This window comes from Mus caroli, chromosome 5 (assembly GCF_900094665.2).
Source record: "Mus caroli chromosome 5, CAROLI_EIJ_v1.1, whole genome shotgun sequence".
Classification (NCBI taxonomy): Eukaryota; Metazoa; Chordata; class Mammalia; order Rodentia; family Muridae; genus Mus; species Mus caroli.
In genome coordinates, this window is record NC_034574.1 from 143642941 (window position 1) to 143667663 (window position 24723).

General features: G+C 43.3%; 1 protein-coding gene across 3 annotated transcripts in view; it reads left to right on the plus strand.

Annotated features, from left to right (window-relative positions):
- Rxfp2 (relaxin family peptide receptor 2) overlaps nt 1-11009 on the plus strand; it is a 64147-nt gene extending 53138 nt beyond the window's left edge. For all 3 annotated transcript variants that reach the window (XM_021162803.1, XM_021162802.1, XM_021162804.1), the window contains one exon: nt 9784-11009. In XM_021162803.1, the coding sequence (XP_021018462.1) occupies nt 9784-10043 (260 nt within the window). In that variant the 3' untranslated portion in view covers nt 10044-11009. The remainder of the gene's footprint in view (nt 1-9783) is intronic.
- Nucleotides 11010-24723: the final 13714 nt, after the last annotated feature.

A 24723-nucleotide genomic window follows, 5' to 3' on the forward strand; every position in this document is an offset into this window, starting at 1 on the left:
TAGGTAGGTAGGTAGGTAGGTAGGTAGGTAGATAGATAGATAGATAGATAGATAGATAGATAGATAGATAGATAGATAGATAGATAGATAGATGCATACATACATAAATAATACATACATACATACATAGAATCTCTGGTTCCACCAGGAATTCTAGATTGGTACCTGGGGGCCAAGGCATGCACAGAGGTATTCTGCTCAATTCCCCCCATGATTCAGATACTCAGATCCAGATAGAATCATCAACCCTATTCTAAAGTCCTCACCATGAAGCAACATCTCAGGCTTTGAAGGGCTACACAGCTCATGGAAACACCCTGACTTCACAGAGAAATATCATTGGTTTGTATCTTGCCTGATGCCTTTTCTGAGATCACAGCTAGCTGCCAGGAGCCACTGGGGGATTTATCCTAGCTCTTAAACTGAGCTTGGGGTCATCTTCCGCTCACAGCCCATAAGCAGGTCCACCTGAAGAGCTGATCGTGGTGGGAGCTGTGTCTTAATCATTGTGACAGCCCTGAGTCTGGCACATGGAAAGCAATGAAGAGCTCTTTTCCCCCAGCTTGTACAGTTATGGGAGGCCTGATCAGATGCCCCAGTGTAAAGTGATACACCAGGCCCAGTAGCCCCTCTTGCTTGAATTTCGCATCAAGCATAGATGTCCATCAAGCCATGGGAAATGTGGAATTGAACACCATGGACAGCCAGAGCTGAGTACTTGGAAGGCATTTTTGGTTGGGGCAGTGAAAACAGATGACATAACTGTTTGCTGTTAGCTCACTGGAGGAGATCCAACTGTGTGTAGTAAAGATGTTCCCCTTGAGCAATCTTCAAACTGTGACCCCCTACCTGGACAGCTTAAGTCTTTCATCAGACCATTTCAAATTCAATAGGACCAAATCATCCATTGGCTTGCTCTGCTCACATAATGAAGTCCAAATGTGGGACTATCTCTTCCCTCCCACCTCACCCTTATGAATTCTGTGATGTAAGCCCAGAGTAACTGTGAACTTTCTCTTTTGTGTTTCTCTGATATGACATTAACATTGGCCAGGTTTTCTTCCACCTGGTGATCATGCATGCTCTCAGGAGACTAGAGTGTAGTCCGCTGAACACATCTCTCCCTCAATGCTCAATGCAAGTTCTCTCTCCCTAATGGCACCATTCATGGCCTCATGACCCAACCCAGTCGCTCAACATCCATAAGGTCTTGTTTCCACCGTGCTTGTTAGCCCCACTTGAGCAGCATCATACCAGTCTGCATCTTGAATCCATGTGTCCGTTGCTCTCTTAAAATTGTAAATTCCAGAAAGGTTGGGAGCATACATTTTCCACTGAGTTCTTTACAACATGGTCTTTAACAACAAAGCCTCAGCTGCCATGCTATGAGCTGTCCCAGGGAGGGTGAGGGGTCAGGAACACACCAGGCTGCTAACCAGTGTTTGAGTTCTATGAAGAGCCTTGCTCAGTGACTCGGGGAAACTGGGGCTGTCCAGGAGTTGCGGTAAAGACGGGGGTTTGTCATCTTTGCCCCCCCATACCTGTCTTTTTGCCTCAGATGCTTCTCCCAGTTGTGGGGGAAGGAAAAGAAGGCCCCAAATGAGTGAGTTGAATGTTTCCTGCTCCTATCCTGATCCACCTACTGGATCTTTCGAGGTAACAAAGCTTCACTGGAGTGCCTTTTAGATGGCTCTCAAGTGGCTCCACTGTTCTACAAGTCTCTTAACTCTATGGCGGCCGAATTCTTTCCTAAGGCCACAATACCAAAATATTCTATACATTCTTTTTTTTTTTTTTTTTTTTTTTTTAATCAATTGAGGGACTAGCTAGCCAAGATCAAGGTGATTTCAGATTTGGTTTTCCCAAGGCCTTTCTTATTTGTCTTAAAGATGGCCACTTTAAACACAGCCTCCACTTTGCTATGTCTACACCTGTATGTTTCCCTGTGTTCTCATCCAGGGTCTCCTCACATGCCCAATTCCTCTTCACAGACATCAGGTAACTGAGAACAGGACCACACTGCTAATAACCTCTTCTGAATTTACTTACTTCTTGAAATGCTTTCTCTTCAAACCTAGTCATATTCAGGGACACTGGCATTGTGACATAGATAGATAGATAGATAGATAGATAGATAGATAGATAGATAGATAGATAGATAGATAGATAGAGAATGTATTCAGTACTGAAAGTGAAAAATCCAATGCAAAGTTCCATGGATCCAGAAAGGTTATTCTAACTTTAGAAGCTCATTGAGATGTATACAGGGTTAGGGTCTAATTCATTTCCATCTGTGTTTTTTGGTGACCTTTTTGTTAATAATAAAGCTTATTTTAAAAATGAAGGCAAAAAGAACAAAAGAGTACCTTTATACAGAAATAGTTTGCAAAATGCTCTCAGAGCATTTCCTCCTGTTTTGCCTTAACAACAATCAAAATTTAGTCAATAAAACTCAAAAAAAAAAAAGGCAGTAAGAATCTATAACTCCTTAGTATACTAGGCAGCATCCATATATACAACATCAGCTGCACTGTGTTATGGGTATTGTGTGTCAGTATCCTCAGCCTGTGGATATATTCCAGGGATCAGTACTTGCCTGGCATGAATGAAGCCTGGGCTCTGTCCCCAGCACTGTAAAAACAAACAGCCAATTTCACTTTCTACTCTCTTCCTTGCTCCCTTCTTTCCTCCTCCCTCCCTACTTCCTTCCCTCCCTCCCTCCCTCCCTCCCTCCTTTCTTCCTAGTTTTTTTTTTTTTTTTTAGACCAGTAGTGTTTGGTTTTACCTCATGTCTTTAAGATGTCTAGCCTCTGGCTCTTGGTTATCCAAGCAGTATGTGTTCATTCTTGTGGAGTGAGCCTTAAGTCAAATCAGACGTTGGTTGGTTACTCCTACAAGTTCTGTGCCACCATTGCCATAGAATACTTTGCAGGTAGGATAGACTGTAGGTCCAAGTTCTTCTGGATGGGTTGATGTCCACGTTTCTCTATCCGTAACCTGCAGAGTATCTTCTTGCACCCAAGAGACCAGCACATAGGGGTGAAGGCTCCATGTAAGCACCAGCTCAGCCTCTCCATGTTCAGTGAATTGTGTGGGTGTTGTCTCCAGCAATGGTGCCCTGATCTCAGTTGGATGAGAGAATCCCTTTGTCTTAGCAAGAGTGTGGGTTGTTTGGGGATCCATAGGACCCCTTGACCAACAACTCTATTGAGTGCAATCCTGTCTGGCCACTGGGAAGCTTGCCAGGCTACAAGAAGCGAGACTTTGTATCTCCCATTACTAAGATCATTTCATAGATTCCAGAAAGTGTCCATTGTATCAAGATTCCACCCATCCCTCATAAGCCTCCCAATTCCAGTCATCTCTCCCCACACTCTCTCTTTCCACCTCATCCCACCTCACCCCTACCTAGCCCCCACTTCCTCCTCCCATACCTACTGGTCCCAGGTCTGCTGAAAATAATCTATTCTATTTCCCCCTCTGAGGGAGGTCCATGTGTACCCCCTACTTAGACCCCTCCTTTTTCCTTAACCTCTCTGGGCCTACAGATGGTAGCTTGGTTATCAGTTGCTTCATGGCTAATATCCACTTATGAGTGAGTACTTACCCCACTTGTCTTTCTGGGTCAGGATAACTTTTTTTCCTCTAGTTCCATACATTTGCCTGCAAATTTCATGATTTCATTTTTTTTAACAGCTGAGGAGTATTCCATTGTTGTTATTGTGTACTCCAAATGTACTCCATTGTGTAAATGCACCACGTTTTCTTCTTTCTTTCTTTCTTTTCTTTCTTTTTTTTTTTTTTTTTTTTTGGTTTTTTGAGACAGGGTTTCTCTGTATAGCCCTGGCTGTCCTGGAACTCACTCTGTAGACCAGGCTGGCCTTGAACTCAGAAATCTGCCTGCCTCTGCCTCCCAAGTGCTGGGATTAAAGGCATGTGCCACCATCACCACCACCACCACCACCACCCCCCCACCCCCCGGCTACACCATGTTTTCTTTACCCATTCTTCTGTTGAGGGGCATCTAGGTTGTTTCCAGCTTCTGGCTATTTTGAATAAAGACAAAAGAAACATGTTTGAGTAATGTCCTGGTGGCAGGATGGAGTGTCCTTTGGGTATGTGTCCAAGAGTGGTATAGCTGGATCTTGAGGTAGGTTAATCCCCAACTTTCCGGAGAACTGCCATATTGATTTCTATACTGTCTGTTCAGGTTTGCAATAGAGGAGTGTTTCCCTTGCTTCACATCCTCACCAGCATTATCTGTCACTTGTTTTATTGATCTTAGCCATTCTGACACATGTAAGATGAAATCTCAGAGTAGCTTTGATTTGTATCTCCCTGGTGGTTAAAGATACTGCACATTTCTTTAGATTTTTCTCAGCTATTGGAGATTTCTCTTTTGGGAATTTTCTGTTTATATCTGTTCCCCCACTTTTCAAATTGGATTATTTGTTTCTTTGATATCTTGTTCCTTGAGTTCTTTCTATATTTTGTATATTAGTCTTCTATCAGGTACGAAGTTGGTAAAACTCTTTTCCCTTTCTGTAGGTTGCTGTTTTGACAGTGACCTTTGACACACATAAGCTTTTCAGTTTCTTGAAGTCTATCTTATTAATTATTAATCTAGTGCCTACGCTATAGCTGTTCTGTTCAAAAAGTCATCTCCTGTGCCCATGCATTCAAGGATATCCCCCACTTTTTCTTCTGTTAGATTCAGTGGATCTGGTTTTACGTTGTAATCTTTGATCCACTTGGACTTGAGTTTTGTATAAGGTGACTAAAATAGATCTATTTGCACTCTTCTACATGCAGACATCCAATTTGACCAGCATCATTTGTTGAAGATGCTGGGTTTTCCTGCACCCTCACCCCATACTGTGTGTTTCTGGCTTTATCAAAAATCAGATGTCCATAGATGTGTGGATTTAAGTCTGGACTTTAATTCCATTGATCAACGTGTCTAATTTTGTGCCAATACCATGTAGTTTATTATTATAGCTCTGATGTACAACTTGAAATTGGAAATGGTGGGACCTCCAGCGGTTCTTTTACTGTTCAGGATTGTTTCAGCTACCCCATTTTTTTGTTTGTTTGTTTGGTTGGTTTTTGTTTTTTGTTTTTGCTTTCCCATATGGAGTTGAGAATTGTCCTTTCACGATCTATAAAGAATTGTGTTGGAATTTTGGTGGGGATCACACTGAATCTGTAGATTTTATTCAGTAGGATGGTCATTTTTACTACTTTAACCCCACAGATCTAGGAGTATGAGAGATCTTGCCTCTTCTGATATCCTCTTTAAGGACTTGAATTTTTTATTATAGCAGTCCTCAACTTGTTTAGTTAGAATTAGCCCAAGATGGTTCATATCATTTGAGACTATTGTGAAAGGTGTTTTCCCCTCATTTCTTTCTCAGTCCATTTGTCATTCATATATAGGAGGATGGCTGATTTTTTTTTAATTTTTATTATAATTTTTAAAGTTAATGTTGTATCAGGCCACTTTGACAAAAGTGTTTATCAGCTGTAGGAGTTCCCTGGTGGAATTTTTAGGGTCACTTTTGTATCATCTGAAAATAAAAACTTTAACTCCTTCCTTTCCAATTGATATCCCCTTGTTCTTCAGTTATTTTATAGCTATAGCTAGAACTTCAGGTAATAATTTAATAAATATAGAGAGAGTGGATGCCTTCTCTTGTTTCTAATTTTAGTAGGATTGCTTTGAGTTTCTCATCATTTAATGTGATGTCGGCTTTAAGCTTGCTATACATTGTCTTTGTTATATTTAGGTCTCTTCCTTGGGTCCCTAGTCTTTCCAGCACTTTCATCCTGATGGGGCATGGGAGTTTGTCCATGGCCTTTCTCTGCACATAATGAGACGATCGTGTGTTTTTTGTCATTCAGTCTGTTTAAATGCTGGGTTACATTTACTGATTTTTGTATGTTCCTTCTCTGGGATGAAGCTTACTTGACTATGGTGGGTGATCTTTTTGATGTGCTATTGTATTCTGTCTGCAGGTATTTTGTTGAGTATTTTTACCTCTATGCTCATAAGAGAAAATGGTTTGTAATACTCTTTACCTGTTGAGTCCGTGTAGTTTGAGGGTCAGGATGAGCGTAGCCTCATAAAATGAATCAAGCAATGTCTCTTCTGTTTCAGTTTTGTGGAATAATTGAAGGAGTATTGGTATTAACTCTTCTTTGAAAGTCAGGTAGAATTCTGTGCTAAAACCATCTGGACCTAGTTGTTGGTTGGTTGGTTGGCTGGTTAGTTGGTTGGTTGGTTGGTTGGTTGGTTAGTTTGGTTTGGTTTGGTTTTATAGATTGGTGGTTTGTTTGTTTGGTTGATTTTGGGGGAAGACTTTTAATGGCTGCTTCTATTTCACTGGGGGTTTAAAGATCTATTTAAGTCATTTATCTCATCTTGATTTAACTTTGATAAGTGGTTCCTATCATATATATATATCCGTTTCTTTTAGATTTTCCAAATTGATGGAGCACATGTTTTTATAGTAAATCCTTATGATTTTCTGGAATTCCTTATTGCCTTTTGTTATCTGCACCCCCCCCTTTTTAGTTCTGACTTTGTTAAGTTGAATATTCTCTCTCCACCTAAAAAGTCTTTAATTTCTTTATTTCTGAACTAACCCATTTTTCATTCAGTAGAGAGTTGTTCAGTTCCATGAGCTTGTAACCTGTTTGTTTGTTTGTTTGTTTGTTTGTTTCTGTTGTTCAGCTTTAGTCTGTAGCAGTCTGAGAGGATGCAGGGAGTTATTTTAATTTCCTTATATCTGTTGAGACTTGCTTTGTGTCCAAGTATGTGGTCAATTTTGGAGAAAGTTTCACGAAGTGCTGAGAAGAAGGTGTACTCTCTTGTGTTTGACTGAAAAGGTTTGTAAACGCCTGGGATCCATTTGGTTTATACGGCTTGCCAGCTCCAGCATTTCTCTGTTTGGTTTCTGTCTGGATCACCTGTCCATTGGTGAGAGTGGGGTATTGAAGCCTCCCGCTATCAATGTGTGAGGGTTAGTATGTGATTTAAGCTGTAGTCGTGTTTCTTTTACAAACTTGTATAACGTCATCTTAGTGGATTTTCCTTTGATGAGTATGAAGTGTCCTTCTCTATCTCTTCTGAGTAGTTTTGGTTTGAAGTCTATTTTGTTAGGTAGTAAAATGGCTACCCAGCTTGCTTCTTAGGTCCATTTGCTTTGAATATCTTTCTCTTAACCTGTTACCCTGAGGTGATATCTATCTGTTAGACTGTGTCTTTTTATGGAGGAATTGAGACCATTAAGAGCTATCACTGGCCAGTGATTGTTGATTCCTGTTACTTTGGTATTGTCATTGGTGCTGGTGCTGGTGGTAGTGGTGGTGGTGGTGTGTGTGTGTGTGTGTGTGTGTTTCTTCTTTTGATTTTGCTGGTGTGAGATTATTTCCTGTGTTTCAGTAGGTGTAGTTAACCTCTTTAGGTCGAAGTTTTCCTTCTAGTACCTTCTGTGGAACTAGATTTGTAGAGAGATATTGTTTAAATTTGACTTTATCGTGAAATATCTTACTTTCTTTGTCTATAGTGATTGAAAGTTTTGCTGGATGTAGTCATTTGGGTTGGTGTCTATGATCTCTTAAGGGTCTGTAGGACTACTGCTCAGGCCTCTCTCTGGCTCTTACAGTCTCCATTGAGAAGTTGGCTATAATTCTAACAGGTCTGCCTTTATATATTACTTGGTATATTTCCCTTACAGTTTTTAATATTCTTTCTTTGTTCTGTATGTTTAGTGTTTTGACTATGATGTGCCAAGGGGGCTCTTTTTCGTGGTCCTATCTATTTAGTGTTCTGTATGCTTCTTGTACCTTTATTGGCATCTCCTTCAGGTTAGGTAAAGTTTCTTCTATGATTTTATTAAAAGCATTTTCTGGGCCCCTGAGCTTGATTTTCTCTCCTTCCTGCATTCCAATTATTCTTAGGCTTAGTCTTTTCATGGTATCCCAGGCTTCCTGAATATTTTGAGTCAGGAGATTTTTTTAGATTTCTTTGGCCAATGTATCAATTTCTTTTATCATATCTTCTATATCTGAGATTCTCTCTTCCATCTCTTGTATCCTGTTGGTGATGCTTGCATTTGTACTTCCCGTTAGACTTTGCGTTTTCTTTATTGATTCTATTCCCAACCTCAGGTCTTGAACATATTATTTCCTTACACTAGTTTGTGGTGTTTCCCTGAATTTCTTTTTTTGTTTGTTTTTGTTTTTCTTTTCTTCTTCTTTTTTTTTTTTTTTTTTTCCGAGACAGGGTTTCTCTGTATAGCCCTGGCTGTCCTGGAACTCACTTTGTAGACCAGGCTGGCCTCGAACTCAGANGCCTGCCTCTGCCTCCCGAGTGCTGGGATTAAAGGCGTGCCCCACCACGCCCAGCTTTCCTGGATTTCTTTAAGGGATTTATCCATTTCCTCTTTAAGGAAATGCTATCAATAAAGGCTGATTTAAGGTCATTGTCTTATGCTTCAGCAAAGTTAGAATATTCCTGGCCTGCTATGGTAGGATAGCTGAGCTCTCGTGGAGAGTTAGTACCCTGGCTGTTGTTGATTGTGTTTTTATACTGGAGTTTCAGCGGCTGGTTTTGGGATGATTAAATATCTAGGCGCTGATTGCTGGATTTGTCTTTGTGGGGTGGGCGTTTTGTTCCTTGGTTTCTGTTTCCTCTCTGGATTTTTGGAGCATATGATGATGTGTGTTGCCTGGTTTTTGTCCTGTTCAGCTCTTGTGTCCATGGGGAATGCCTACTGGTGTTGAAGGCTAAGAGAGATGGGGTGGGGGAAAGAAGGTTGGAAGAGAAGATCTTTGTGATCCACTGAGAATGAGATCAGAGAGGAAAGGGAGACCTCAGCAGGTTTCCTGCTACAGAGCTGGGATGGGACTGACCGAGGAGCAGGAGGAGAGGTGTGGGTCTGCCTTCACCCTATTTGTTGCTGCGTGAGGAGTAGCCCTTGGATTATCAGGGAGGTGCCTGCTGGACTTGGGGTCTGGGACAAAGAAACGAATTGGGGGAAGGAAGATTAGGAAGGGAAGATCTGTGGGATCCACAGAAGATGGGAGAGGGGGCAGGGAAGGATTTCTGCTGCAGAGCTGAGAGCGAGATTGGGGAGTTGGGTCTGGGGGAACAGAAAGAAGAGGAAGGGGAGGTCTGCAGACAGCCTGCCAGGTTTTCTGGTAGGCACTGATGTGTGTTATAAGGCCAAGGATATGTTTTATCCTTTATATGTTTTATAAGGCATGGTATGGTGCCGTGGGAAGGGGTACCTCAAGGAGCCCATGCTGAGGCACCCCTCCATGGGGGTTGGGGAGAGAGGGAGAGGGAGGGAGAGAGAGAAACGCGGGAATTTGGGCTGAGGGGAGAAAAGGGTCAGAGAGGAAAGGGAGTCTCAGAGTGTGTGTGGGGGGGGGGGGGGNGTGGGGGGGAAACAGTCCCTTTTATATAGCAAGCCTGGCCTACTAGGCTGTTGCTAGGTAACTGTTGGGCGGAGCATAGAAGGAATGTCAACAAGCTTGACCTGTGGTTTAGCAGTTGGTGCCTGCTGTAATTGCACAGGGAAGTTGGTGAGGACAGTGTGTGGGATCCACAGGAGATTGGGATCCACAGGAGATTGGGGGAGGTTGCAGTTGGTGTTCTGCTACAGCAGTAGGGATGGGCTGGGGACGGGTGGGGGTGGGGAAGGACTGGACCTGGGGGAGCAAAGAGAGAGAGAGAGAGGATCCATTTTCTATGTCCTTTCAAACTTATTTCGCCAGGCACAATCACTTCCTGGATCGTGGTTTTTTTTCTTCCGGTGAACAGCGCCTTAAACCCCATCCTCTACACTCTGACGACCTCCTTTTTTAAGGACAAGTTGAAACAGTTGCTGCACAAACATCGGAGGAAACCCATCTTCAAAGTTAAGAAGAAAAGTTTATCCGCTTCCATTGTGTGGACAGACGAGTCTTCACTTAAACTTGGAGTGTTGAACAAAATAGCCCTTGGGGACAGTATAATGAAGCCGGTCTCCCCGTAGAGGCTTTGGATCGCTGGACTTTGAGGGTACTACCTAAAACAAGGTACAATTTGGGGAAGATGGCGTCTGAGAAGGTTTCCATCTTGGCCAGCAGCCACCCACTCAGCACCAGGGACACAATGGAATGGCTGTTGGCCCCTGCGTTCCGGTGGCAGCTCTAGGACCTGTGGACCAAGCTGAGAATAGCATCGCAAGCCTCTCCTTGCCGGCTCAGACCTGGCATATACAAGTGAATGCATGTAGACTGATACAGGGTGGATCTCCAGGCAGTCAGTACTGCCTGCCTAGCCCTGTGGCTTCTCTTACACCAAGTTGCACTGTCTGTTAAGTATGGGCATCTATGACATCTTACTCCAGTGTGACCACCAAGGCACAAAATGAACATCTTTGTCATTGCTTTTTCAGTAGCGAATGAAACCGTCAACATCTTATCGATACCTTTGAGAGCTTCTGCAGGCTGCTGCAATAGCAACTTTGACCGCAGTTCTTCGCACCAGTTTATCGTGACTAGCATGACCAGACAAGCAGGAGGCGTGCTGTGGGAGACTAGAGCCAGTCGTCTCTTGACCTCTATTTAAGCTCAGAAAAGCTGAGATCTTAGATGATTTTTTTTTCTAACGTCACCCACAGAGGAAAGGAAATTGGAAACCCAAACTTTCCCCAAAGAGTTATAATTCTCAAATGCTTTAGAACAATATTTCTATTGCTGGTCATTTTTTTCTCTCTCTCTTTCTCTCATTTAACACAAAGAGTTAAAAGGAGAGTTAAAATGTAACTCAGGACAGCGGGTCTGATCTGGGGCCATTTGTTTAGTTGCACAGATCCCCCCATCCCCACACAAAAACGCCAGAAAATTTGGCTTCTTTTTTTTTTTTAAGTGAAAAATGTTTATGAAGACTTGGACACTTTTATCCTGAAAGTTTAAAATTGTGGGAGGAAAATACTATGAATAAATTTATATTTTGCATCTGTCTGTGTTATTTTAGCTTGACAAACAATGTGGGTAGGTTTGCTGACGGCTGACTGCGTCTCGCGCCATTGCTAGGGTACACACCATGTCTCATCAGACACAGCTGACACTTCTGTTCTGTTGCCAAAGCATGAAACAGTGCGTGAATTTCGTCACTTCCTTTCCCTTCTTTCTGGGTTCCTTGGAAGAGACAAATGCAAGCATCTATCTAAGCACACCATGTCACCTTTTTCTACAGAGTGAATGGATGCATCCAGAAAACAAAACAAATGAACAAAAACCTTGAAGTTGTCAGTTATCCTAACACTGAATAAAGTCATAAAACAAGTCCCTCCATTTAACCAAGAGTGTGATTCTTCTCTCAGTGAGCGATTCGCATTTGGGTTCTACGAAATGGCCGTCCACTACCTGTGACCAGGTTGCCTTCCTCCCTGAGGCTGTTTCCCTTTCTGTTTCTTCCTTCACCGGTTATGAAGAGTCGCTGCTGACTTCTTGTTAAAATCCTTAGCCACTCTTACGATTTGGATCTTAAATGTCTTCTAATGGTTCCTGGGGGCTTCATCTCTGGGTGCTGGCACTGTTGCGAGTTTATGGAAGAAGTGAGACCTATATAATGAAAGTTAAGTCACGGGGGGGGGGGGCCTTCAAAGAATCTTGGCATCTTGGCCCCGCCCTTCCTTTGTTGCCAAGCTGCTGAGAGGGAGATGAGCTTTCTCCTCCTATGGACTGAGGCAACACAGGCCAAGCTCCACTGACACCTCCAGCAGCCTTTGCCAAATCACTGTTTCCCTAAACGCTCGGCTCAGATACTCATCCGAGATGGGAACCTGACGGACACAGCCGCTGCATGGCCTTTTCCAAATCCACAATCCAAACAAAGAACTTAATACAGACAGACTAGGTCCTCGGTCTAGAACATTGCAGTTTTGACTCTAAAACCCTTGTTTGTGGCCCATGACTACGTGTGGTTAGTTTTGTCGATTTGACACAAACTTGATACACCTGATCAAAGGAAATTCAATCAAGCAGGTTCTTTCAATAGATTGGCTCCTGGGCATGTTGGTGGGGCATTTTCTTGATTGATAATGTGGGAGCCCAGTATGTAACAGTGTCTATTAGCGTTCTGTCTAAGCTCTGCCCCACAGTTACCTGGCAAAAGCCAGGTAGGCCTGACCCACTATAAAAGGAGCTGTTTGCCCTGCCTAGCTCTCTTGCCCTCTCTTGTTTGTCTCTTGATCTTTCTCTGCTTCCCCCCCCATTCCCTTCCCCCTCTCTCTCCACATGTTCATGACCGGCCTCTACTCCTCTCTCCCTTCCCTTCCCTTCCCTTCCCTTCTCTCCTCCTCCTCCTCCTCCTCCTCCTCCTCCTCCTTCTTCTTCTTCTTCTCTCTCTCTCTCTCTCTCTCTCTCTCTCTCTCTCTCTCTCTCTCTCCTCCCTCTCCCTCTCTCTCTCCCTCTCTCTCTTTCCTTTTCTCTGCCTCTACTACTCTCTTAACTCCCCTCCCCGTGTCCTGAATAAACTCTGTTCTATACTATACCGTACTGTGCCTGGTCCCTCAATGGAAGGGATACCTCGGCATGGGCCCGCTGAGATATTCCTTTCCCCCATACCTCACCACACCTCCATATAAAATATTCATATAACATATTCCCCCCTCTCTTTATCTTTTTATAAACACATCAGTGCCAGGTCTAGACAAATGGGCTTGCTCTATATAAGAAAGACTGCTGAGCAAGCCATAGAGAGCAAGTGGTAAGAAGCATTCCTCCATGGTCTCTGCCCTGTGAGTTCCTACCCTGGTTTCCATCCTTGATAGAGTGTGACCTGAAGTGTAAAAGGAAATCAACTCCTCCCTACCCACCCTCAGTGGTATTTGTCAGTGGTTTATATGAGAAACAGGGAAATAAACAAGACTACCCAGTTATCTACCTGAGAGCTGTTGGTCACCAATATCCATGTTGTTCTTGAATGGGGGGCTCAAGGCACAAATTATAGAAGCTTCTGGAAAGTTGGCAGTTTTATGGGAAACTAAAAGCCATATAGGAGTCACCGATCTGATATTATAGCATGCACTTAAGTCTGATAGCCTAGATATTTACAATCTTACCCTACACTGTCACGGGGATAGAAAAACCATTACAAGTATGTCTGCTTTTAGATAAGATTTCCCATTGGATGGTGGTGGCACACATCTTTTATCCCAGCAACCTGCAGGCAGAGGCAGAGAGGAGGCAGAGAGAGAGGCAGAGAGAGAGGGGCAGAGAGGCAGAGAGGCAGAGAGGCAGGCAGAGAAGCAGAGAGGCAGAGGGAGAGGCAAGCACACAGATCTGTGTGAATTAGAGGCCAGGCTGGTCTACAGAGGAAGTTCTAGAATAGCCAAGGCTATGCAAAGAAACCCTGTGTCAGAATGGAGGAGAAGGAGGAGGACGAGGAGGAGGAGGAAGAAGGAGAAGAAGAAGAAGAAGAAGAAGAAGAAGAAGAAGAAGAAGAAGAAGAAGAAGAAGAAGAAGAAGAAGAAAAGAAGGAGGAGAAGGAGAAGGAGAAGGAGAAGGAGAAGAAGAAGAAGAAGAAGAAGAAGAAGAAGAAGAAGAAGAAGAAGAAAGAAGAGAAGAAGAAAGAAGAAGAATTAGAAAAAGAATACCCTTTCTGCTCAGTTGAATGAGACCTTTTGTTAGTGCAAATCTGTTTTCTAAACCCAGATTTCTATGTGGCTATGTAAATACGATGTCAATTCAGGATATTTATTTATTTATTATGCAATCTAAACATCAGTAGATATCACCTCAGCATCTGAGAGAGGTTGTAGCCTGGGCCAGCTCTGAGTGGGAGGATCAGGGTGAGCCATACAGTCCACGTTCTTACATTGCATGTTGTGAAGGGCATCTTCTCTTGAAGAGAAGAGCACACCCTCAAAGATCCACAGGACCTTCAGACAGAAGTCTAGAAAAACTATGGTTCTTTATGTAATTTTTTTTTTTAGATTTATTTATTTATTATATGTAAGTACACTGTAGATGTCTTCAGACACTCCAGAAGAGGGCGCCAGATCTTGTTACAGATGGTTGTGAACCACCATGTGGTTGCTGGGACTTGAACTCTGGACCTTCGGAAGAGCAGTCCGGTGCTCTTACCCACTGAGCCATCTCACCAGCCCCCTCTTTATGTAATTTTTATTTCATTCTTAAGTCTAAATTATTTTTACTAATAGAATTGTTTATATCCACCCCAATTTCTAAAAATGCCTTCTTTTTGGTCACAGGCTATCTGGTTAGGTTTTGTCCACTTGACGCAAGCCTAGTCTGAAACACCAAGCAAAAAAACGGCAGAAGAGACTCTCAACTGAAACACTTCCTCCATCAGATTGGCCTATGAGCTCATCTTTGTGGCACTGCTAATCGATGCAAGAGGGCCCAGTCCACTCTGGGCGGTACCATCCCTAGGCAGGCAGGTCTGGACTATACAAAAATGTAGCCTAGGAGGTAGGAGATGAGCAAAGCAGTATGCATCATCCTCTGGTGGTCTCTGCTTCCGTTACTGCCATGAGTTTCCCTACATAAAGAATGATGTAACTTGGAAGCCAAATTAACCCTCTCCTCCCCAGGTTGCTTTTGGTCATGGTGTTTATCACAGCAACACAAGACAAACAGGGACTCAAGTTTTAAAGAAATCAAACAGATTTGAGCTTGGCATGCAGTCAGTGGTAGCTGACACATTTCTTACTTCTTTTTATGCCCTACCTCAGCTCCTTTCATAAGGACCCCTAGCATAAGTAAGCCACACAGCTTCACTCTCTTAAAGAAATTGAGAGTACTCTAAAGGGTACTCTGGGGCCAGATTGAATTCATACTTACTGATTCTTTACCCTCTTGTATCAGCCTCTATTTAATAAGCAGTGCAGAGAGCTACAGAATACACACTACAGAAAGTGAGAAATGGGAGACTTTGAATAATTACGCATAACCTAGAATCTCAGCTTCAAGATCAAACCAGGAATGCATGTGAGATGTGGAGCTATGCTGTGTAAAGGGCTTTTAGCACAGGATAAATGGACATATCATTTTACCAGGAGTGACCTGTAGTGGTTTGGATAAGAATGGCCCCCAGAGGTTCATTTGCTTGTTTTCCAGTTGGTGGAACTGTTTGGGAAGGATTAGGAGGTGTGGCCTCGCTGGGGGCAGGCTTTGAGAGTTCAAAAGCCCAAGCCATTCCCAGTTAGTTAGTCCTCATTTCTCCTGCCTTAGGATCAGATGGGAGCTCTCAGCTATTGCTCCGGCACCATGTCTGCCCACCTGTCTTCCTGCTGCCTGTCATGATGATCACAGACTAACCCTCCAGAACTGGGAGCTTCCAAATGTAACACTTTTGTTTTTTTAATGTGTAAGTTACTTTGATCATGATGTTTTTCCATGGCAATTGAAGAGTAACGAAGACAGATCTTTGGAGATGGAGGCAGGAGTATTACAAATTGAAGATCAGTCTGAGCTATTGGAAAGCTATTGGTCTGAAGGAAGGAAGGAAAGAAGGAAAGAGAGAGAGAGAGAAAGAGAGAGAGAAAGGAGGGAGGAATGAAGGAATGTCAAAGGGGAAAGAAGAGATGAAGGAGGAGAGAAGAAAGAAAAAACATTAAAGGAGTTCCCACTTTCCTACTCTTTTACTCTAGAGAATAAGGAGGTCACCACGAAGCTCTCCCATTATATTTAGCTGTTCGTATGTTTCTGCAAGATAGGTCTATTGTCAGATGATCTGTTGGTGCAAGGCAAGATATGCACATTTAATACTGATGATGTTTATTTCTAAGCCACAAAATGAAGTTATTCTTTTATTTTTTTAATTTATCTATTTTAACTTTGAATCTGGCTTTATTTTATTTGTTATTGAAAATAGACGTTTTTCATATGCTATATTCTGATTATGGTTCCCCCTACCCCAATTCCTCCCAGATCTTCCCCACCCACCCAAACCCACAGATTTTCTTGCTTTTTCTCATTAAAAAAAAGTCATCTGAAAGAGAAGGAAAAATAATAATAAAATAAGATTAAAAATAAACAGAAAAACAAAAAGCCCGGGGGGGGGAAGGGGAGAGACACAAGAAATGCGTACAGAAGTAGAGACAGACATATTGGCACACACAGACATCCCATAGGAAAAAAAATGGAAGCCATAACAGATAAACAAAAGACATGTAGGGGTAAAAAAATAAATCCCCAGACAAACCATTATGAGACAAAAACAAAACAAAACAAACAACAACAATAATAAAAACTCCAAAAATATTATTAAGTTTGTCTTGTGTTGTCTGTCTAATGCTAGGAATATGGTCTGGCCTTAAGAGTCGTTCGCACACCAACTCTGCTGAGGAAAACAAATGCTTCCTTTGCAGTGGAAATATCGCTCGGAGATAGCCTCTGTGTTACAACGTGGGCCTGTGTCCACTTCGACTCTCAGCTATGGAACTCCATCAGGCCCATACCTGTGCAGGCTCTGTGCATGCCACCACAGGCTCTGTGAGTTCATACGTGCACCAGTCCTGCTATGTTTACAAGGCCGTGTGCCCTTCATCTTCTCCATCCCTGTTGGCTCTTGGACTCTTTCTGCCTCTGGGGTTAGAAGACCAGGGTTGTGGGCACAGTAGCTGAGTTTTTTATTTCTAGGTTGTTTTCTCTTTAACTCATCCTCCAGTCCAAACCAACATGCCTGGCTTGCATTGGGCTTGCCAAGCCTGGCCTCTGTGGGATGAGGCTTTAAAAGGCCTCTTTCTCCACGTCTGAGCCTCACCTCCTGTGACAGATACAAGAATGTCTACTGTCCTTACCTGCATGATCAAACCGAGGCTATTCTTATCAGTGATTTGGGGAGAAAGCCCCCAAGTTCCAGAGAAATGCTTCCTACATCCTGTAAACTGGTTGAAACTTGTCTACTCGTGACACATTGCTGTAAGTGTCTCCAGGATATTTCCCCATAAATCATGGACAGGATGGATGGGTTACAAGGGAAGAAACAGGACAATTAGGACACATCGTGGAAGTGCAGAGCTTGAAACTAAAGTCCCCTAAAACCTCCACAGATCACTCCAACCCACAGTGACACTACCTAAGACCAACCAGTCATGACAGGAACTACATCTAGACCACCAGTGACCAAGCCATCTCAGTCAATCAACAGGATCTCAAGCGAGGGAGTGAAGATTGAAAAAGAAAAACAGACAGAATTATAACATGACTCCAGCCCGTACTGAGGCTGAAGCAGGTTTATGTCTCTCCAGCCTGCTTTGATATCATTCTAGGTGCATCCAAAACACATGGTCAGTTCTAGATCAAAAGCAAAGTCATCAAGCGAAGTAGTAAACAGGAAGGTCACACAAGATAGTAATTAAGTAAAATAGCGAGCAAAAGGATCACACAAGGCAATAAGTAAAGTAATAAACAAGTCCCGTGGTCACTCTTTCTAATATTCTTATCTGAGCCTTCTTCCTTGTCCAAACCCAGTGGCAAGTGCCAAATTTCTAGAAGTGGCACCAAAAGCCCTCAACATCTCCCCCTTTTTGATTTCATAAACCAGGCTATGCCTGTGTTAGGTGATTCTGACAAGGATGCCTTCCTTACCCATCTTTGAATTTACATTTTCAAAAACAATGTAATTCTGTCTTAGGTTGGTAAGGCACTGTACAGAAAATTACCCATCTTGGGCCACCAGCCTGTTAGATTAGTAAGCCTGTCTGGGGGGGTCCATTTTTAGTTTCAAGCCATGTATTTTGGCCGTCAACATGTTGATGTTGTTAAAGGCAAGTTTCATCACAAGGGCAGGAATAAAATTATTCCCAGGCTAAGGAGGGCTAACATGATCAAGCTATATAAGCCATTCTTGAAACTTGACAAAGATGGAAATACTGACCTCTTAAGCCATGAATCAGGATGACCAAGATAAAAGGAAAGCCATGCACTCCTGGGCAGAGTTTACTTCAAGCTTTGTATTCCTTAAATTCATGTTCTCCTTACACAAAGTTAAGCTATCCAGAGAGGTGTTAGAATTATGGCAAACACCCTGCAAGTGTCTTTAATGTGACACTTGAGATGACCTCTTATTCTTAAACTCTGAACTTCCTCTCCAGTAGTTTGAATAGTATCAATAAGAATGTCAGTTTGTTGTTCTAGATATCTATCTGAATCTTCTTGAATACTCAGAGCACTAATAACACGTTTTGCTAAATAATTAACAAAAGTAGCTGTCTTAACTTCTTGTGTCAAAGCAATTACAGAAGCAGTGGTGCTAATTAATATAATCAAAGCTGCTACACCAGCAATCATCAAGTCCACTACACCTTGCTCCTGCTTAAAGCCTGGTAACTGCTTCCAGTATTTACAAGTCTTTTTCAAAATACCAAGGTCTTGTAATACTCACAAGCAAAGAACCAATAACATTCTTTTCTTTTTAGGTGTATGTGGGTGCCTATGAACCTCAAAGGTGTCAGATGCCCCAGAGTTAGACTTACATGTGATTGTGAGCCACTTGATTAGAGTGATAGGAATCAAACTCAAAGTCCTCTGGAAGAATAATATGTGACCTTAGCCACTGAGCCATCTCTCCAGCCCCATCCAGGAACACTTATGGCTTATTGATTCTTTGCACTTGAGGTGCTATCGCAATGGTTCATGACTCATGTGCCACTGCAATGGGAATCAAAACCCTCTCCTGCTACAAGCAGAGCCCAATTGTGACAATGAAATCCAGAGTCAGAAGAAAAGGGAGCTCTGGCTTAACCTATGCTTCCCTTTGTGGTAACTGAGTTTCCTTGAAACTGGATTAGATAAACATATCCCAGTCTCTCCCTGTTGAGACCTATTGTGTGTATTTAGATAGAACCACACACTAAGGGGCTGGGGAGATGGCTCAGCAGTTAAAAACGCCAGCTGCTCTTACAAGGACCAGAGTTTGGTTCCCAGCACCCACATGGTAGCTCATAACCATCTGTAATTATAGTTCCAAGGGATCTGACATACTCTTCTGGCCTCCGTGGGTACCAGGCATGCACATGGTGAATGTATATATATTCAATCAAACACCATACACATAAAATAAAACTAAAGTTTATACAAACACATTCAGACTTTCCAAGTATTGAGATTCAAGTACAAAAATAATTCCAATTATTAACTTCCTGATCTATTACACACTCTTCAGGAAAAATTACGCCATGTGTGGCACAACCACACAAGCCCTGAGGTCACAGCTACTTGGGAAGCAGAGGCAGGTGGATCGTGAGTTCCAGGCCAGCCTGGGAAATTTATAAGATCCTGTCTATCTTTTGTGTTCTTGGTGGGGATCATTGTCCTTTATGAATCTCATTGACGATTACACCAGTGTTTCATGTACAGTTCCATTCTGCCCACAGAGAATCGGCTACATTAACGACTGTGTGTGATGGCTCATGTGTACAACCCCAGAACTTGGGAAGCTTGTCTCAAAAAAAAAAAAAGTAATACACTGTTACATATTTAATCACCTGGTTTAAGACCCATGTAACTATTTTTAACAGAATAGAAAACTCTTAATTTTAAATGAAAGTCCCAGGCTGGAGACCAGTGATGAAGATGAAGATGTAGATGAAGATGTATAAATTCCCGCTCAAAGAACTGCAAGTGAGGGAGGCTTAGCCTGGCCGGTCATGGGCCCAGGGTGAGGGATGCCCTTGGAGTCAGCTGAGAACAGAAGAGCAGATTGCTGAGGAGCCAGATCCTGCAGAGGAGGAGGCTCCACTGGGAAGCACGCGGGGAAGGAAGAAACGCTTCCCCCTTTATCCCCCATCTCCCCTCTCCCTTTCCCCCTTCTCCTTCTCCCCCGCCCCTCCCACCCCTTGTCTATCAGTGACAACTAAGAGTGACCCTGGAATTTGCTATCTCTGAGCTGAGGCTGTCAGATGGGTCAGCCTCAGCATCCACGCGGAAACTTCTGAAGCCCCAGCCGTGTGTTAATACCCGCAATTGCCTCCCTCCAACATGGTGATCGATACTGGTTGGTGAGAGGGTCCTGAAAGCACAAAGACAGGTCCTCCACCTCCCAGTATTGTGGTTGCTTCCCTTGTTTACACTGCACATGGAGTGTACAGCCTGTCTGAAGGCTAAAACATGAGTCAACCAGGGAATACCTTGAAAGTCTCAGGTGGGTCTGCGGAAACCAACCTAACACAGAGACTGCAATGTTATGTGTGGCCAGCAGAGGCCTCTAGCGGGCTGAGGAGAAAAGTAGCCCAGGTGACAACTCAGGCTTCAGTTCCTTAGCGACTGCTCAAGAGAATAACCATAGAAAGACTAGCTCACAAATTCAGCTGACTCTCCCCGTGCTCTGCGCAGGCTCTGACTAGCCAGACCCCAGGACGGAGCTGCCTTGGGCTTTTCTGTTGTCCTCTTTGGGACCACACTTCTACTCTGTCTACTGCAATTTCAGCAAAGTTTATACTATATCGTGGTTTAGATTTTTAAATGATTTTTCTTTTTCCCCTGCATACTTTCTTCTAATTCTATTTACTCATCTATTCATTACTGGATAAAGCATTTTTCCTCCTCATTTCTTTTTGATTCTGTTCTCCTGTGTCGTCCCCCACCCCACATGTTCCTTGCTAGTTATTACTAATTTTTCAGGGTTTTTAAAAATCTTTTAATTATTGGAAAATACTTATTCTGTTTATATGTGTGATTTATATGTGCGTGTACATGTATAAACATACATAATGTTTGCGTGTGTTCTTGAGTGTGCAGGACATGAAACTATAAAAGGGACCATGACACTCTAAAGAGACATCTTAAGGGAGGAGGAGAGAGAAAGAGAGGGAGATTGGGCACATATGACATCAAAGCAGATAGGAGACTATCAGGAGTGGGCAGCCAGCAAGAGAGTCTGGGAAAGGTAGTGGGGAGAGGGACAGGTTAGAAGGCGGTGTGCAGACACATGTATAAAAACACCGTGATCCAATCCTGACTCAAAGAATAAAAACAAAGTTTTTTTTCAATCCCCTTGTCTTAATCTCAAGACGACAACATAAGTACATTTTTCCCTTATTGTTCTCAGTACCGAATCAGAATATTCAAATATGACCATTTAAAGTATGAGTTCTTGTCGAGTGTATGGCTCATGCATGTATTTCTGGACCTGAGAACTAAGGTAGGAGGGATTGCTGGGAATTTGATGCTCATGTTGGGCTACACAGACTATTCCTGCCAGGCTGGGCTTCAGAGTGAGAACCTGTCTCAAATACAGCAAAAGTAAGAGGTATGCACGGAAGTTGTGGGCTCTGCGGTAAAGTACCTGCTGCGCATGTGCGAAGCTCTGGGTTCCACATCCAGCCACAACAAGCAAACAGACCCACCCAGCTCCTTTTTTAGCTGGATGTGTTTGTACCCTCTGTGATTCCAGCGCTGGAGAGGCCGGAGAAGGGGGGACACGAATTTGAGGTCAGCCTGAAGTACAGGTTGACTTCATGACAGTCAGAACTGCATAGTGTAGGTTAGTTACAAGGTTAACCTGAGCGGGGCGTGGTGGTGCACACCTTTAATCCCAGCACTTGGGAGGCAGAGGCAGGCAGATTTCTGAGTTCGAGATCAGCCTGGTCTACAAAGTGAGTTCCTGGACAGCCAGGGCTATGTACAGAGAAACCCTGTCTCGAAAAACTAAATAAATAAATAAATAAGTTAGCCTGGGTTGCATAGCAAGGTCCTGCCTGAAATTTTTAAAAATTAAAAATTTATAAGTAAAACACGCGAACGGGAGCAATGACAGGAAGCATGATGCTCATTGGGAGTTTAGAAGATCCCACTGAGCGGTTGAAGGAGTATTTACAGACTGAGACATTGATTGGTGCTGGTTGACCCAGCTTTTTGTTTGTTTGTTTGTTTGTTTTGGTTTTTCTTCGTTACAAGCCTTAGAGACAAATGTTATATTCTGTTGCCTTTGAGGCGGGAATTCTTCCCACCTGCCTCCCATCCCTCTGCAAGTTGTAGTCTTCCTTAAAGTGAGTGGCTCTTTGTTTCTTAGAAATTTTGAAAAGATTCTTTTCCTTTTTTTATTTGATATTTTCTTTATTTACATTTCAACTGTTTTCCCCTTTCTAGGTCTCCTTGAAAAAAAATTTTTTTTTAATGCTTATGTATGAGTTTCTACGTGGGTGTATTGCACATGGGTGCAGGTGCCCATGCAGCCAGAAGAGGGCCTTGGATCCCGACAGCCAGCTGTGGGCCCAGTGTGGGTGCTGGGAACTGAACGTGATCCCTCGAGGAGAGCAGGAAGCTCTCTCAAACAGTGAGCTGTTTCTATAACTCCTACAAATGTGCTCTTTGTCAGCCAATAAGATAAAAAAAGTTGGACAAAAGTTTTGATTGTAGCGTAATAATGTTTTTAAGAAAGTGAGTTTCTCTATCGGGTCTGAGATGGCTCATCAGCAGGTAAGAGCACTGGCTGCTTTTCCAGAGGACCTGGGTTTTGTTCCCAGAGCCCACAGAGGGCAGATCATAAAGTTGTTACTCAGCTCCGGGGCTCCATGTTTGGAGAGTGTAATTCTAAAAGCGTAAGAACTGGAACCTTAGAGCTCCATTCTTCCTCCCTTGAGGAAATGCCTCTATGAGATCCAGCTGTAAGGCATTTTCTCAATTAGTGATCAAGGTGGGAGGGCCCATTGTGGGCGGTGCCATCCCTGGCCTGGTAGTCTTGGATTCTATAAGAGAGCAAGCTGAGCAAGCCAGGGAAAGCAAGCCAGTAAGTAACATCCCTTCATGGCCTCTGCATCAGCTCCTGCTTCCTGACCCGCCTGAGTTCCAGTCCTGACTTCCTGTGGTGATGAACAGCAATGTGGAAAGTGTAAGCTGAGTAAACCCTTTCCTCTCCTCCCCCCCCCCCAAAAGCCCTCCATTCTTATAGCTAGGTATGGTAGCTCATAGTTATAATTCTAGACTTGGGGCAGCTGAGGCAGGAGAATTACAAGCTCACAACTAACATGGGCTGCTAGCAAAACCCTGACTCAAAGAAACAACTGTTTACATACAGAGCTGCACACACCCCACAGCAGGGCATGTGGGCTGTGGATCACTCACATGTGTTGGATCAAATCCCTGACAAGATAATGACTAACAGAGGGGCTACCAGGGAGGCACTGGAGAAGATGCTCTCGTTCACACTGAAACATCCAGAATGAGACCACCCAGATCAGTCCAGAATAGGAGCGTGCCACCCCACACCCAGCATGAGTGAGAGGGGTTTTATGAATTTAAAAGGTGCAAGATGTCCATGCTTAACCGAATGTCTCCATAAGTCTAACTAACTTCTGCCTTCTCTCCTCATCCTCACCATCTGACCTCTGAGCCTCTCTCTGCACTCCCGCAGCCGTGCTTTGGTTCCTTGGAGTAAAGGTTTCCTTCCCCTGAACTTTCCATTTCTTCCTTGTGTTAGATCCATCACACTTAGGCCAGAAAGAACACTTCCATCCACACTCTCTGAAGGGGAAGAATGGAATGGCTCATAGTGGTGGCTAAGTCAAATAAAACCAATATTCCAGAAGAAAAGTATATTTCTGTGTCTAGAAATATGAGGAAATTGTGTAACACTGTAAAAACAGACATCCATGCAGGAAGGAATAGCATAATACGATTGCTATGTATGGAGATCATAATGGAGGATACGATGTGTGCGTGCGTGTGTGTGTGTGCATGTATGTGTGCGTGTATGTGCATGTGTGCGTATGTATATGTGAGAGTGTATATGTGTGTGTGCATGAATATGTGTGTGTGCATGTGTGTGTGCGTGTATGTGACAGAGAGTGTATGCACACGTGTGCATGTGTGTGTGTATGCATGTGTGTGTGAACAAGTATGTGTATGTGTGTATGCATGTATGTCTGAGTGTCTGCACATGTGTGCATGTGTGCGTATGTGTATGTGAGAGTGTATATGTGTGTGTGTGTGTGCGTGTATGTGACAGAGAGTGTATGCACACGTGTGCATGTGTGTGTGTATATGCATGTGTGTGAGCAAGTATGTGTATGTGTGTATGCATGTATGTCTGAGAGAGTGTCTGCACATGTGTGCATGTGTGCGTATGTGTATGTGAGAGTGTATATGTGTGTGTGCATGAATATATGTGTGTGAGTGTGTGTGTGTACATATTAAGGTCCAAAAAAAAATCACATCAGTAGTTATTGTATTTAAGTAGTGGGCTTACGGATGTTTTATTTCCTTGTTTAAATTCCTTTCAAAAGTGCTGTAATTTAGTTTGTGCAATAATAATCATGTCAGAAAATGAAAAGAAAGCAAGCCTACGTCTGTGGCTTTCCAAGCACCCAGTTGGCTCCAGAGTCGTCCTGGTGAGACCCTGCAGTGATCTAGGATAGGATTAGTTAGGATAGAACTGCTAAACACATCCAGCCAGAGAGCAAAGAATTCCCAGAAAGCTGGGCTCCATTCCCCAAAACGCAACTGTCGGGTTACATCTGCAAGTGCCTGTGAACACAGCATTTAACATTAAGTTAGGATACGGTCTAAGCTTGCCAGCAGTTAAGAAGCGTCTTGTGGAAGCGCACCGGGAGCCCGTGGAAGGGTTGCTGCAACCCATGGGAAATGCAGAACCCTTGTACACGTGCCTTGTGGGTGACTCAGTGACATCTGTCCTTTTCGCAAGCCAGGATTGCCAACGGGCAGTCTATAACTGAAATAGACCGCATGACAGTTTCC